The 14,120-nt window shown below is 51.6% G+C and overlaps 1 protein-coding gene across 1 annotated transcript in view; it reads right to left on the reverse strand.

Annotated features, from left to right (window-relative positions):
• Nucleotides 1-12,063, reverse strand: part of CYS1 (cystin 1) — a 22,560-nt gene extending 10,497 nt beyond the window's left edge. Inside the window, exon 1 of the mRNA XM_025354495.1 lies at nt 11,553-12,063. Coding sequence (XP_025210280.1) covers nt 11,553-11,870 — 318 coding nt within the window. The 5' untranslated portion in view covers nt 11,871-12,063. The remainder of the gene's footprint in view (nt 1-11,552) is intronic.
• Nucleotides 12,064-14,120: the final 2,057 nt, after the last annotated feature.

The raw sequence follows: 14,120 nt of genomic DNA on the forward strand, positions 1-14,120 counted from the left end.
GCAGTGGCGCGATCTCGGCTCACTGCAAGCTCCGCCTCCCAGGTTCACGCCATTCTCCTGCCTCAGCCTCCGAGTAGCTGGGACTACAGGCGCCCGCCACCACGCCCGGCTAGTTTTTTGTATTTTTAGTAGAGACGGGGTTTCACCATGTTAGCCAGGATGGTCTCGATCTCCTGACCTCGTGATCCGCCCGCCTCGGCCTCCCAAAGTGCTGGGATTACAGGCTTGAGCCACCGCGCCCGGCCTCTTTTTTTTTTTTTTTTGAGACAGGGTCTTGCTCTGTTGCCCAGACTGGAGTGCAGTGGCCTGATCATAGTTCACTGCAGCCTCCACCTCCCAGGCTCGAGCAACCCTCCCATTTCAGCCTCTCATGTAGCTGGGACTACAGGCTCGTGCCACCATGAACAGCTAATTTTTCATTTTTTGTAGAGATGGGGTCTCACTGTGTTGCCCTGGCTGGTCTTAAACTCCTGAACTCAAACGATCCTCCCATCTCAGCCTCCCAAAGTGCTGGGATTACAGGCATGAGCCACTGGGCCTGGCCAGCGATACGTGAATTTATCTTGTGCTTAGCAGTCTGACTGAACTCTCTTATTAGTTCTAGTAATTTATGGATTCCTTTGAATTTTCTTACTTCCCATTCACATGATCTGGAAATAATGACCATTTGATTTTTCCCTTTCTGGTCCTTCTGCATTTTTTCCCTAACCTCTCTGCACTGGCTGGGACCTCCACCCTCAGTAGCACAGTGAAAAGAAGTGATGATGACAGTCACCTCCATCTTAATCCTTTATTGAAAGAAAAAGTTTCCGTCACATCATGACCAAATATGATTATTTGCTGTAGTTTCTTCTCCAGCTATCTTTTATCAGGTCCTGTTTCTCTATGTTGTGTTCTGGGTCATTTCTATCTCCCTCTCTCCATCTCACTGATCCTCTCTTCATCTCTGTCTAACCTGTTAAACCCATACCATTGATATCTTTCATTTTGCTTATTATATTTTCCATTTCCAGATGTCCTATTGGGTTCTTTTTCAGATCTTCTAGGTCACTTTCTATAGTCCTTGTCCTTTGCAGGTATTTTCTTTAAACATAATAAACGCGGTTGATTATAATTTGTGTCTGGTGATCTTAGTAACTGAGCTCTTCGTTGGTATATTTTTGTTTATTGTTTCTTCTAAGTCTTCACTTGGTTCTTTGGGGAGTTGGTTATTTTTTGTCATTTGCAGCTTGTCATCCTTGAAAAATTCCCTGTGGGTATTCTTTGAGGCCTAAGAGGCCTTCCTCCAGAGAGGGGATGCATTTGCTTTTGCCAGGCACATAGCAGGCATCCCTAGTCTGAAACCACTTTAAATTAAATCTACACTTTGAAGTATTTTGGACCATCCAGGTGATGAGAATTTAGGTTGCAAACATAAGAGGTGCCTGGGTTGAGCTTACAACTTCTTAGAGCTTGCAAGATCTTTCTGTTCAAAGGAAAAAACTTTTGGGTAAATGGGTATACACGACTACAAAGAAACCCACTCCAGCTGTATGTGCTAGTCAACCAGTTTTTGGTTCATAAATGTAAATGGTTGTAAAAGGACTCACAGACATTTAGAGGGGGGAGGGCGCATGAAAGAATAATCAAGATGAACCAGTTAGACGCAGTGGGTGACACCTGTAATCCCAGCACTTTGGGAGGCCGAGGCAGGTCGATCACCTGAGGTCAGGAGTTCCAGACCAGCCTGGCCAACATGGTGAAACCCTGTCTCTACTAAAAACACAAAAATTAATAGGGCATGGTGGCGGGCACCTCTTATCCCAGCTACTGGGGAGGCTGAGACAGGAGAATTGCTTGAACCCAGGAAGAAGAGGTTGCAGTGAGCTGAGACTGCACCACCGCACTCCAGTCTGGGTGACAGAGCGAGACTCTGTCTCAAAAAAAATTTTGTTTTTAATTTTTAAAAATTAAATAAATAAAAGTCTCCAGGAAGGGATGAGCAGGCGGAGACGGGCCACCTACAAGAAACCAAGAGTCAGGTGGCCTCACCTGCTCATCAGTGACGCTGGAAGCCACTGTTATAATGGCTGCAAAGGTATAAGGGAAAGCTGTTTTGAACTCGGAATTTTAATTCCAAATAAACTATTAATCAGGTATTAAGAAAATGAAGATGGCCAGGCGCGCTGGCTCATGCCTGTAATCCCAGCACTTTGGGAGGCCGAGATGGGTGGATCACGAGGTCAGGTGATCGAGACCATCCTGGCTAACACAGTGAAACCCCGTCTCTACTAAAAATACAAAAAATTAGCCGGGCATGGTGGTGGGTGCCTGTAGTCCCAGCTACTTGGGAGGCTGAGGCAGAATGACATGAACCCAGGAGGCAGAGCTTGCAGTGACGTGAGATTGCGCCACTGCACTCCAGCCTGGGTGACAGAGTGAGACTCCATCTCAAAAAAAAAAAAAAAAAAAAAGAAAATGAAGATATTTTCAGATATACAAAGACTTAGAGTTTATCTTCTATTACCCTTTCTGGAGAAAAAAAAAATTATTTTTATTTTGTTGTTGTTGTTTTTGTTTGAGACGGAGTCTTGCTCTGTCACCAAGCTGGAATGCAGTGGCGTGATCCTGACTGACTACAACCTCAGCCTCCCGAGTTCAAGTGATTCTCCTGCCTCAGCCACCCAAGTAGCTGGGACTACAGGTGCTTGCCACCACGCCCAGCCAGTATTTGTATTTTTAGTAGAGACGGGGTTTCACAATGTTGGCCAGGATGGTCTTGATCTCCTGAACTTGTGATCCACCCACCTCCGCCTCCCAAAGTGCTGGGATTACAGGCATGAGCCACTGCGCCTGGCCGAAAAAACTATTAAAAAAAATTTTTTTTTTAAATCATAGAAGATACAGGTTTCATGAGCCTAATGGAATTAACCTAAGAATGCAAGGCAGTGGAAACTTCCGGATAATGTGTAATAAGACCAGAAAGCAACCTGTCAAAGTCCAAAGTTTCCATGACATAAATTGAGTGATCAGAGTAGCTGCCCCAAATATCTGAAAAGCTCATGTGTAAATGGGCCACACTTCTGCCTGTCCCAGGGGCTCAGTGTGTCTGCACTACAGGGAGGTGGGTTGTGTTCAACACAGAGGGCTAAGTTGGAGCTGCCTGTGAGGGAGAGGCTGCCCCAGGAGGCGGTGAGATGCCTGTCACTGAAGCCAGACAGAGGCTGGGTGATCCAACAGCTCATGTCCCCTGTTAGAATTCAAAATCAGCCAGGCGCGGTGGCTCACGCCTGTAATCCCAGCACTTTGGGAGGCCAAGGGGGGCAGATCACGAGGTCGGGAGATCAAGACCATCCTGGCCAACACGGTGAAACCCCCTCTCTACTAAAAACACACACACAAAAAATTAGCCAGGTGAGGTGGCGGGCGCCTGTAGTCCCAGCTACTCGGGAGGCTGAGGCAGGAGAATGGCGTGAACCCAGGAGGCGGCGGAGCTTGCAGTGAGCCAAGATCGCGCCACTGCACTCCAGCCTGGGTGACAGAATAAGACTCCGTCTCAAAAAAAAAAAAAAAAAAAAAAAAGAATTCAAAATCAAGGCCAAACACACACCCTGAAGTCACACACTTCTATATCTAGGGTCACTGTGAATGCTCAGCAGGTGAGGAGGGGAAGTGCAAGGGTGAGGAGAGATCGCAACAGCAGCGTCTTCACACTCCCCTCTCCTCACCTTCCAGGCCTTGGTGTACTTGGTTCAACGCCAAGGAGCTCCCCAGGGTGCCCTCCTCTCCCAGCCCAGCCCAGTACCCTCTGACAGGTGTGGCTTTGCCCTGACCTCTATCGTGCACTCCCCATGATGTTGTGTAAATGGGTTGAGATGGAGAACCTCTTTAATTTTTTACTTGTTTTGAGATGGAGTCTTGCTCTGTCATCCAGGCTGGAGTGCAGTGGCGTGATCTCAGCTCACTGCAACTTCTGCCTCCAGGTTTCAAGCGATTTTCCTGCCTCAGCCTCCAGAGTAGCTGGGATTACAGGTGTGTGCCACCAAGCCTGGTTAATTTTCCTATTTTTAGTAGAGGTGGGGTTTCGCCATGTATATGCAGTGGATTCCTTCTCCTGAAAGAGTTCTTCCATTGACTCTTAATTTTTAGCAGCTTTCTATGTATGTATGCACACATACCAGTTGTATGTGTAATTGACAGAACAATTCCATTCCTTTTATTCCATCATATGGATACACTTCCCCCTTCTTCTTTAAGAATTATCCTTCTTTGAAGCCCATGTTTGGTTTGTTTGGCTTTTCTATGTTTTCTTAAGGAAACTTGAACATGTACAGTAGAGAAGCTCCTACAAGGGCTCTCCTGGACCTGACTCAGCTTTCACAATTTTGCTAGTCGCATTCTGTTGCTCACCAACAGAGGGCACTGTACTCCCCACACAGAGGCCAAGGTCCCAGTGTCCTCCCGAAGCTCCACTGCAGGGCTTTGCAGGCAACAGAAGCTGAGCAGTGCAGGTGGGGTCTGCGTCGGGGAGCGGTGTAGGCAGGCTCTGAGTGGGAGAGTGGTGTGGGTGGACTCTGCGTTGGGGGGATGGTGCAGGTGGGGTCTGCGCAGGGAAGCAGTGCAGATGTGTGGGACCAGTGCAGATGTGTGGGACCAGTGCAGGTGGGCTCTGCATGGGGCAGGGGGCCGTACAGGCTAGCTGTGTGTGGGAGTGGTACAGGTGGGCTCTGAGGGGGAGTGGTACAGGTGGGCTCTTCGTGGGAGGGTGGTACAGGTGGGCTCTGCGTGGGGGACCAGTGCAGATGTGTGGGAGCGGTGCAGGTGGGCTCTGCGATGAGACCTGTCTTGCATGGCTAACATGACAAGGACACGACAAGGGGCTCTGGGAAATCCCCCTGGCTGTGGGCTGCCAGTCCAGGGCCTGTCTCCACTGGGAAGGCCTTGCCTTGAAGGAGGTGTTTCCAAAGCCACAGGGAAAAAGGCAAGGGAGACCCAAAGAGGCTGTCACTGGACTCAGGGTCTGAGAGACTTGTCCGTGCTAGCAGGGTGTGGATTGCGGTTGGTCTGAACTGCACACAGGCATCCTCCCACTCCTTGCTGGGCCCCAAAGTCCTCCAATGTAAATAAGAAGGTGGGACTGAACCATCCGTGAGGTCCCTTAAGCTCAAGTCATCTGAGATTTCAGCAATATCAAGAAATGACAGCGGTCTGGCCATTTACCATTAAGAAACAGAGCTTGATGGGAATCGGAATGGGTGGCCTTGGGCAGGGGGCTGCTTTCCCTGCGGGGTAATGGGCTCACGGCATTTAGGGGCAGAAGGGCCTCTGTTGTGCACAAACGCCTGCTCTGACCCTCCTTCCCGGAGTCTAGTTAGGGTCTGCCCTAGTCCTATGGGACTCAAAGCTCCAAGGCTAAGAGCTCTTGGTCAGCATCTCTCAAAGAGTGCATGAGCCAGCATCGTCCTGTCCACGGCATTTCTACACCCTGCTGTGCCCAGTACTCAGCAGCAGCCACCACGGTGTCTCAGCAGGGCAGGAAACGTGAGGCTGTACCCCTGACCGTGATGCAGCCAGGCTTCTAATCACCTACAGCAGCCAGCAGCCAGCAGCCAGGGACCATGAAGGGAGAGAGCCTCTGAAGCTGCCCGCTCCTCCCCGCTGTCGAGGCACTGGGCTTCTAACATTTTCAAATCCTATTCTTTTTATAGAACTCCAGAAACAACAATTCTTCCTTCAGTTTTTGATGTTCTCCATGTTCCGGGCTTGGCATCCTTCCCCACCCATCCACACGCTCTCCCTCAGCAACTGTACTCTGGTATGGCATCAGCCACTATCCAAATGCTGATGTCCACAAAATGACAGCTCCAGCTCCAACCACTTTTGCGGTTGACAGGAATTTTGGACAGCCTACGGAAATCATCCACCTAGGACTCAAAACTCAACTTGTACAAAACTAGGCCCATCTCGTTAATGGCGTTCTGATCTTCTCAACCACACAAGCCGGGAATCTTGGAGTCTTTCTAGAAACTCGCTTTCCCTTGCTTGTCACACTCAGTGGCTCACCTCACCTCCTCCTCCACCTCTTACCTGAATTCCTCCCTTACCTGGGCTCCTGCCCCCATGAAGTCTCCACCCCCCCATGCAGTCTCCCCTAGTACAACCTCCCCCGCGACTGTGTATCCTTTTATTACACAGGCTGGGAAGACACACAAGAAACTGAGAAGCTGCTTGTCTCTGGAGTGGGGAGCTGGGGAAAGAGCTGGGGAACAAGGAGGAAGGGAAACTTTCTTTGCAGTGCATCTTTTCAATGTCCCGTCGTGTGCCTGTGTATTACTTCGTCTAATTTTTAAAATAAACATTTAAAACTAATGAAACACAGAAAACTTCGCCTAGCTCCCCACTGCCTACAGGACAGTTCAACCTCTTAGCCTGGAATCCTGTGAAAATGGGACCCAAACCTGTCTCGTTGGTTTCTGCTCTCCAACATCGCCTAGCTGAATGGCACAGAAACTTCAGGCTGTTCAGAAGCGCTTCTGGGCTGGGTGCGGTCACTCATGCCTGTAATCCCAGCACTGTGGGAGGCTGAGGCGGGTGGATCACTTGAGGTCAGGAGTTCGAGACCAGCCTGGCCAACATGGCAAAACCCCATCTCTACTAAAAATACAAAAATTACCCAGGTATGGTGGCACATGCCTGTAATCCCAGCTACTCAGGAGGCTGAGACAGGAGAATTGCTTGAACCCAGGAGGAGGAGGTTGCAGTGAGCCGAGACTATGCCACTGCACTCTAGCCTGGGCAAGACGGAGTGAGACTCCAACTCAAAAAAAAAAAAAAAAAATCGCTTCTGGACCTCTGGGGTTTTCTACACATTGCTTCCTCTTTATGGAAAGCTCCACCCTTTGTCAACTGCTGGAACACATTAGTGATCCTTCAGAACCAACTCAGACACCAGATCCACTGGAAGACTTCCGCCTCGGGTGGGATTCCCACGCCTCTGCGTGGGCAGACGTACCGGAACATGCCTCTGCAACATGCTTTCACGGAAACTTGCAAACACTCATTTACGCACCCCTTCCCAACACGGGTATGAGCTTTTTGGGGGTCTGCACCATCCTTTCTTCTTGTCCCCTGGATCGATGGAAATATTACTTATTGCCACTTAAATTTGTATTCTTTGCTACAGACTTGAACGCAGGCAGATAGTCACCGTCTTCAGGACAGTGATTTTTCTCGCTGCAAGTCCATTAAGTTGTCCATCAACTTGGCGTACTTCTGTGGAGCTGCTGTCCCACCAGGCACTCATTGCAACTGCTCTCTTTACCCTGTGAGTTCCATAGCAGCTGCATGCCAGGATTACTGGAAAGTCCTGGCTAGGGTAACAGGCAAGAAAGAATTATCTGGATGCTCCATGGCTACAGCAAATGGAACCTTCCCAAAAATGGTGGATGACAGAGTCCTTCAGCCTAAGAAGAGGACACTATTTGTTTCTTGCAAAACAGAAAAAGTCTCAGATAACGTACTTCCCTTGATCTTGAGTGACCCAGGTTTATAGGCAGAGGGAGGAAAACAGTCTGAATTACTACCTGCTAGTAAAAATACTGAATCCCAGCACTTTGGAAGGCCAAGGCAGGCAGACCACCTGAGGTCAGGAGTTCAAGAACAGCCTGACCAATATAGTGAAACTTCATCTCTACTAAAAATACAAGAAAATTAGCCAGGCGTGGTGGCGTGCTCCTGTAGTCCCAGCTACTCAGGATGCTGAGACAGGAGAATTGCTTGAACTCGGGAGGCAGAGGTTGCAGTGAGCCAAGATTATGCCACTGCACTCCAGCCTGGACGACAGAGCAAGACTCCATCTCAAAAACAAAAAAAAATTAAATTAAAATTAAAATACTGAATCTATGTCTACTTGATCAAACCAAAATTTCTTCTCCAAGGTTTCCTTCAAATTTCAGGAGGGCATCTAATGCTCAAAACCTCCTCTTATCCAGCCCATTCTGGGACTAAGATTTTCTGGTGAATTCCATGTCCAGCAGCGCCATCCCTACTGCCATCCACTACCGCTGTGCTGTAAAAAGAGCCTTCCTACGAGAACTGACTGCGCCTCACTCCTTGTGTCCTATTCTCCATGAACTCCAGCCCAAGGCGCCTCCCACCCCTCTGAGCCATCTCTCACCAAGGACCTCGAGACCTCCAAGTGGCTCAGTGCGACCACCAGCTCTCAGGCTTTCCGCATGTATCCCACCAAGCAGCACTTCCAGTAGCTGAGCCCGCCCTCCGTCCTAAGCACCTTCCTCCCTTGGCTTCCGGATGCTGCGTTCTCTTGGTTTTCTCCCCTTCACTGGCTGTTCTTTAGGATGCCCTTATCTCCTCAACCTGTGAACAGCGTGCTCAACCCCTGGCCTCGCCCCACGTTAGTTCACATACATGAAGCTCCCAGGACAGAGCCCGGTGCCCATCCATGCTTCCTAAGCACATGCTGGCAGCATCGTCACTGGTGATCCCATCTAATCTCATGGGTTTAAATCTTCCCATGTTCTAATGGCTCCTAAATGAACTCCAAACCTGACCTCTCCCCTGACTGCTAAACTCTTACAAAGATCTACTCACTTGAAATCTCTGTTTGGTTGTCTGACAGGCATCTCAAATTTAACATACTGAAAACCAACTTCCTGGTTAATGACACCACAAACCTGCCCCTTCCACATTTTCTGTGTCTGTTCATGGCAACTACATCCCTCCAGCTGCTCCAGCCAAGAACTTTGGGGTCACTTTCGATTCCTTTCTTCCTCACACATCCCAGTCACCCCACTAGTAAGTCCATAAGCCAACCGCCCCTCACCACCACCCGCCAACCTGGTCCAAACGACCCCACATCTCACTTGGATGACTACAGAAGCTCCCCTCCCCCAGCACAACCCCAGCTTCTGTGCCTGCCACTTCACTCCCCATTTCTTCACTCCAGCGAGACTCTGTCTCAAAAAACAAAAACAAAACAAAACATAATATTGAGAATGATGATTCGGGGATAAACAGACAGTCCCTAAGACATTCCCAGTCAACAGTGGTTAAAATTTTTAAATGTGAGTGCTTAAAAGAATAACTGTCACTCAAGTTTGATGTTTTCTTATGAAGAATATGTCTGTCCTCCAAAATGCTAGATAGTTATGAAGCTATAAAAGGTTTCCTTTCCTCCTTTCTTCCTAAAGAAACTAAAAGTAGTTATTGGCTGGGTGCAGTGGCTCACACCTGTAATCCCAGCACTTTGGGAGGCCAAGTGGGTGGGGGGGTGAATCACCTGAGGTCAGGAGTTCAAGACCAGCCTGGGCAACATGGTGAAACCCGTTTCTGCTAAAAATACAAAAATTAGCTGGGTGTAGTGGCGCACATCTGTAGTATGTAGGCATTATCTGAAAATAATGAATTGGACCCAAGGGCTCCCTTACACCTCGAATAATCTGTGATTCTAGGATTCATTCATTCAATCAAGAAACATTTATGGTGCAGAAAATACATACAGTCGGCTGGGTGAGGTGGCTCACGCCTGCAATCCCAGCACTTTTGGAGACCAAGGTGGGCGGGTCACCTGAGGTCAGGAGTTCAAAACCAACCTGGCCAACATGGCAAAACCCCGTCTCTACTCAAAATACAAAAATTGGGCATGGTGGTGGGCATCTGTAATCCCAGACACTCAGGAGGCTGAGGCACGAGAATCGCTTGAACCTGAGAGTCACAGGTTGCAGAGAGCTGGGATCACACCACTGGACTCTAGCCTGGGCAACAGAGTAAAACTCCTTTCCAAAAAAAAAAAAAAGATACACACAGTTCACACCCAGAAGGGCAACTGCAGCTGGCTGACCTCCTCAATACTTCCTGAAACTGTCTCCTCTGCAAGTTTCTCACCGCCACTGCCTCGGTTCAGGACTCAGCCACCTGGACCATTGCAGACTCCCCCACCCCCACACACAGGTGGTCATGTTATCCCTAGTCTGACTCTGTTCAGTTTATCCTCCCCACAGTTGTCGGTGTGACCTTTCTAAAACACAGACTGTCACAATCCTTACCTTTCAGATACCCAGAGCTTTCATAGTAATCCAAACTCGCTAACGTGGAATAGCCTTGGCATGGCGCACTGCAGCCTGGCATATTCTAAGACCTCTCTGACCCATGCCCGGGTATAAGCTGGCCCAGCCACCAGTGATATTAGGCATGAGGTTCTCTCTGCACAGAACTTGCTGCCTGGATCACATCCACAGACCCTTCCAGTTTCAGGACAACTTCCAAATTCATCCCTTCGGGAATGCCTCCCTGCCTCCCTTGGGATTAGCCTCTTTCTCCTGTGGCCTCTGGATACATATCTCTCATCGCCCTGCTTTCTACTTTCCCCCATTGAGCTGCAGACTTTAGGGCAAGGGCTACGCCGTGTGGCCTCATCCCTAGCGCCCATAGCGGGATCGGTGCTCAAAGGATAGGTGGAAAGTGACTTAAAGAACGAGCAGTCACCATGATGAATATCAGCAAATCAGAGCGCACAACATCCACTCTTTATTTGCCCCTCATTTTCACCTCTGAGTTTCCAAAGCACTTGAAAATGAACACTAAAAGTAACTGCCTCCTTGCTGTGTGTGAATTCCCCCCAAATTTCTCAGCTACTTGGCCAGTCAGTGTTATATAACAGCAGGCTGATGTGGTATTAAAGGAATCTTGTTATATAATTCAGCCCTCTCACTGCAGCTCGCTTTTCCTTTTTAAAGACCCAAGGGAGGGTAGCAGGGAACCAGGGCCGGAGGGAGAGAGCTCTGTGCACTGTCGCCTGGGGCTGTCCCTCTCCCCCACCCTCCCTGGGGCCTTTCCAGGGTTCCACAGTGGGTTGGCCACCCAGGAAGGCATCTCCCTCGGCCCCCAGCGGCTGCTAAGCAAAGCCTCCCAGGGACCCCAGGGAAGAGGACGCGGCCCTTGGCATCCTCCCCGAGCCCGGGAGCGGCTGTTAAAGATCTTGTTCATTCAGCTCTGCTGGAGCGAAGACGGTTGCCAAACCAGAGTGCTCGTTTTATTGTTTTTTAAGAACAGCAGGACTGTTATTACGAGTATTCAGGGAGAGAGAATAGGAAGCGCAAAAGAGATTCTGCAGCATCTTAAAAACAGCAGTAACACGAGAATTGCCTTCCCAGCAAGGCGAGGATCCAGACCGGTGGGCGCGGCAGGGCGCTTCTGAGCCACCGTCTGGCGGCTGTGCCACCACCCCCGGCGCCCCTTTCCAGGGCGGCCCGGGAAGGCCAGGTGGGGGCGCAGGCCCGAGGGGAGCCGGGAGCCCGGCGCGCTGCGCCTAGGGGTGTCCTTCCCCGACCGCTCCCAGCGTGATCGCCCCCAGGCCTGGACACAGACCCGGAGACGGGGCAGAGAGGGAGGAAACCCGGGGGCCCTGGGACCGGGAGGCCGGGGCGGCTGGGGACATGCAGGTCGGAGGTTGGAAGGGGACGAAGCGCGACCGGCGCCCAGGGCTGGGGCGGGGACGCGCGGTCGGCGAGTGGGGTCCCTGCCGTCCCCCGAGGCCCTGCGGCTCCCACACTCACCGCGCTCCCCGCGACCGCTGTGGGTCGGGGCCGGGCTGGGCGGCGCGGAGCAGGCTCCGGGGGGCCCCAGGCCGCCGACTCGGCCAGCAGCTGGTCCAGAAGGCGCAGCGTCTCGTCCCTGCCGTCGGGGGGCGCCACGGGGCTGGGGTCGCGGCCGGACGCCTCCTCCGCCGCTGCCCCCGGGGCCTCGGCCGCCGCCACCGGCATCCGCCTCCCGGTCCCGCCCTCCAGGGCAGCAGCTCCCGGCCCCGCGGGGAGGCTCTCGGGGCTGCGCCGCCGCCTCAGGGTTCGGCCGCTCCGGCTGCTGCCGCTGCCCATGGCGCGCCCGCCGCCTCCGGGACCGCCGAGCAGGCCCCGGTGAGGGGGCGCGGCCGGGGGCGGGGACGCTGGGGGGCGCGGCCGGGGCGGGCTGCAGGGGTAGGCGCGGGGCGAGGCCCGGGAAGCGGCCGCGGCCAGGGGCTAGGGCGCCGAGGCGGGGTTGCGAACCCGAGCCTGGGGAGGGGCGGGCGAGGCAGGGGCTGCACGGGTGCCCCGAGGGGGCCCACACCGGCCCTAGGCGAGGGGCACCGGGTGCGGGCGCGGCCTCCCCTCCCGGGTCTCCCCCTGCAGTCCCTCAACTTCCACCCACGGGCCCCCTCGCTCCCCGCCCTCGGGTCAGCCCTGTACCGGCCGCGTGGAATTGCTGAACACGCGGGGGCCCCGGCTGGGTTTGTTCATTTATGGAAACGCTCCCCAGACGACGCTCCCGGGGCCCGTGGGAGGCTGCAGGAACGTCGGGGGACTTCCCAGCGCCTGAGCCCCCTAGCGATGCGCGGGGCGGGCGGGCAGGGGAAGACCCCCAGGGCTGCGTGCGCTGCCTTCGCGGGATCCGGCGGTCAGTGCGCCCAGACATTTCAGTGTCCGCCAGACCTAAGACGCACCGGGAGGGAAGGGGCGATCCTCTGGGCACCGACTGTCCCCTCCAGCCTTCTCCTTCCCTCTGTTGCCCTAGTGGAGACTGGATGTGTGAAGGTCGAGCCTCATCAAAACCTCCAAATAGTCATTACTTTTGGGAAAGAAAAACTTTAAAAATGAGGGAGAAAGGCAGAGCACCCCCCCACCCCCGCCCCCCGCCCCAGGAAAGAAGCAAAAGGAAATACCTGATGGAGGTCAGAAGTCCAACTTTTGGTCTTGGATTTTTTTTTTTTTTCTTCCTTAACCGCTTTTCTTTTTAAGTGAACTAACCACAACCCAGAGTAGAAAACGCTCCAAAGCTGCCGAATTCAAACTCAGCAAGCCTTCCTGTTGGTTGGTCCTGTATTTTACTTAGATGTGATTACTTCCTTCCCTTGCCCACCTACTGCAACTTTAAATTCCAGCCTTTCCAAGACAGGGCAATTCAAAAGTCCTGGGTTTAACTCACCTCTCTTGACTTGACATTCACTCTTACCCTGATTGATTGGATTCCAGAATAACTGTGAAAATGGAATTTCGGCTAAACTCTCCCAACCACAGACTTGAAATTTTACTATTTTATCACTTCAGGAGTAGACATTAAAAAATTTATGCCTAAGAAAATGCTATAAAAATGGGACTCAAATTCACATCCATTTATTTTTATTATTAAGAGAGAACAGGAGGCGGGGCGCGGTGGCTCACACCTGTAATCCCAGCACCTTGGGAGGCCGAGGCAGGTGGATCACGAGGTCAGGAGATCGAGACCATCCTGGCTAACACGGTGAAACCCCGTCTCTACTAAAAATACAAAAAATTAGCCGGGCGTGGTGGCGGGCGCCTGTAGTCCCAGCTACTTGAGAGGCTGAGACAGGAGAATAGTGTGAACCTGGGAGGTGGAGGTTGCACTGAGCCCAGACCACACCACTGCACTCCAGCCTGGGCGACAGAGCGAGACTCTGTCTCAAAAATAAAAAAGAAAGAACAAGAAAGTATTTATAATCTGGCCAGACGTGGTAGCTCACTCCTGTAATCCCAACACTTTGAGAGACTGAGGTGAGCAGATCACTTGAGGTCAGGAGTTTGAGACCAGTCTGGCCAACAGGGTGAAACCGTCTTTACTAAAAATACAAAAATTAGCCTGTGTGCTCACTTGAACCCAGGAGGTGGAATTTACAGTGAGCCAAGATCGCGCCATTGCATTCCAGCCTGGGCAACAGAGCGGGACTCTGTCTCAAAAAAAAAAAAAAGAAAGAAAAAAAAGAAAGAGAGAGAGAGAAAAGAAAAAGAGGCTGTAATCCCAGCACTTTGGGAGGCTGATGCAAGTGGATCACTTCAGGTCAGGAGTTCGAGACCAGCCTGGCCAATATGATGAAACCCTGTCACTACTACAAATACAAAAATTAGCTGGGCATGGTGAAGGGCACCTGTAGTCCTAGCTGCTTGGGAGCCTGAGGCAAGAGAGTCACTTGAACCCGGTAGGCGGAGGTTGCAGTGAGCCGAGATCACACCACTGTACTCCAGCTTGGGCAACCAAAGAGACTCCGTCTCAAAAAAAAAACCAAAAACAAACAAACAAAACAAAGAAAAAGCGAAAAGAAAAGAAAAAAAAATTTAAAAAAGAAAATAGTTATG

The sequence above is a fragment of the Theropithecus gelada genome, chromosome 13, assembly GCF_003255815.1.
Source record: "Theropithecus gelada isolate Dixy chromosome 13, Tgel_1.0, whole genome shotgun sequence".
NCBI classification, from domain to species: Eukaryota; Metazoa; Chordata; class Mammalia; order Primates; family Cercopithecidae; genus Theropithecus; species Theropithecus gelada.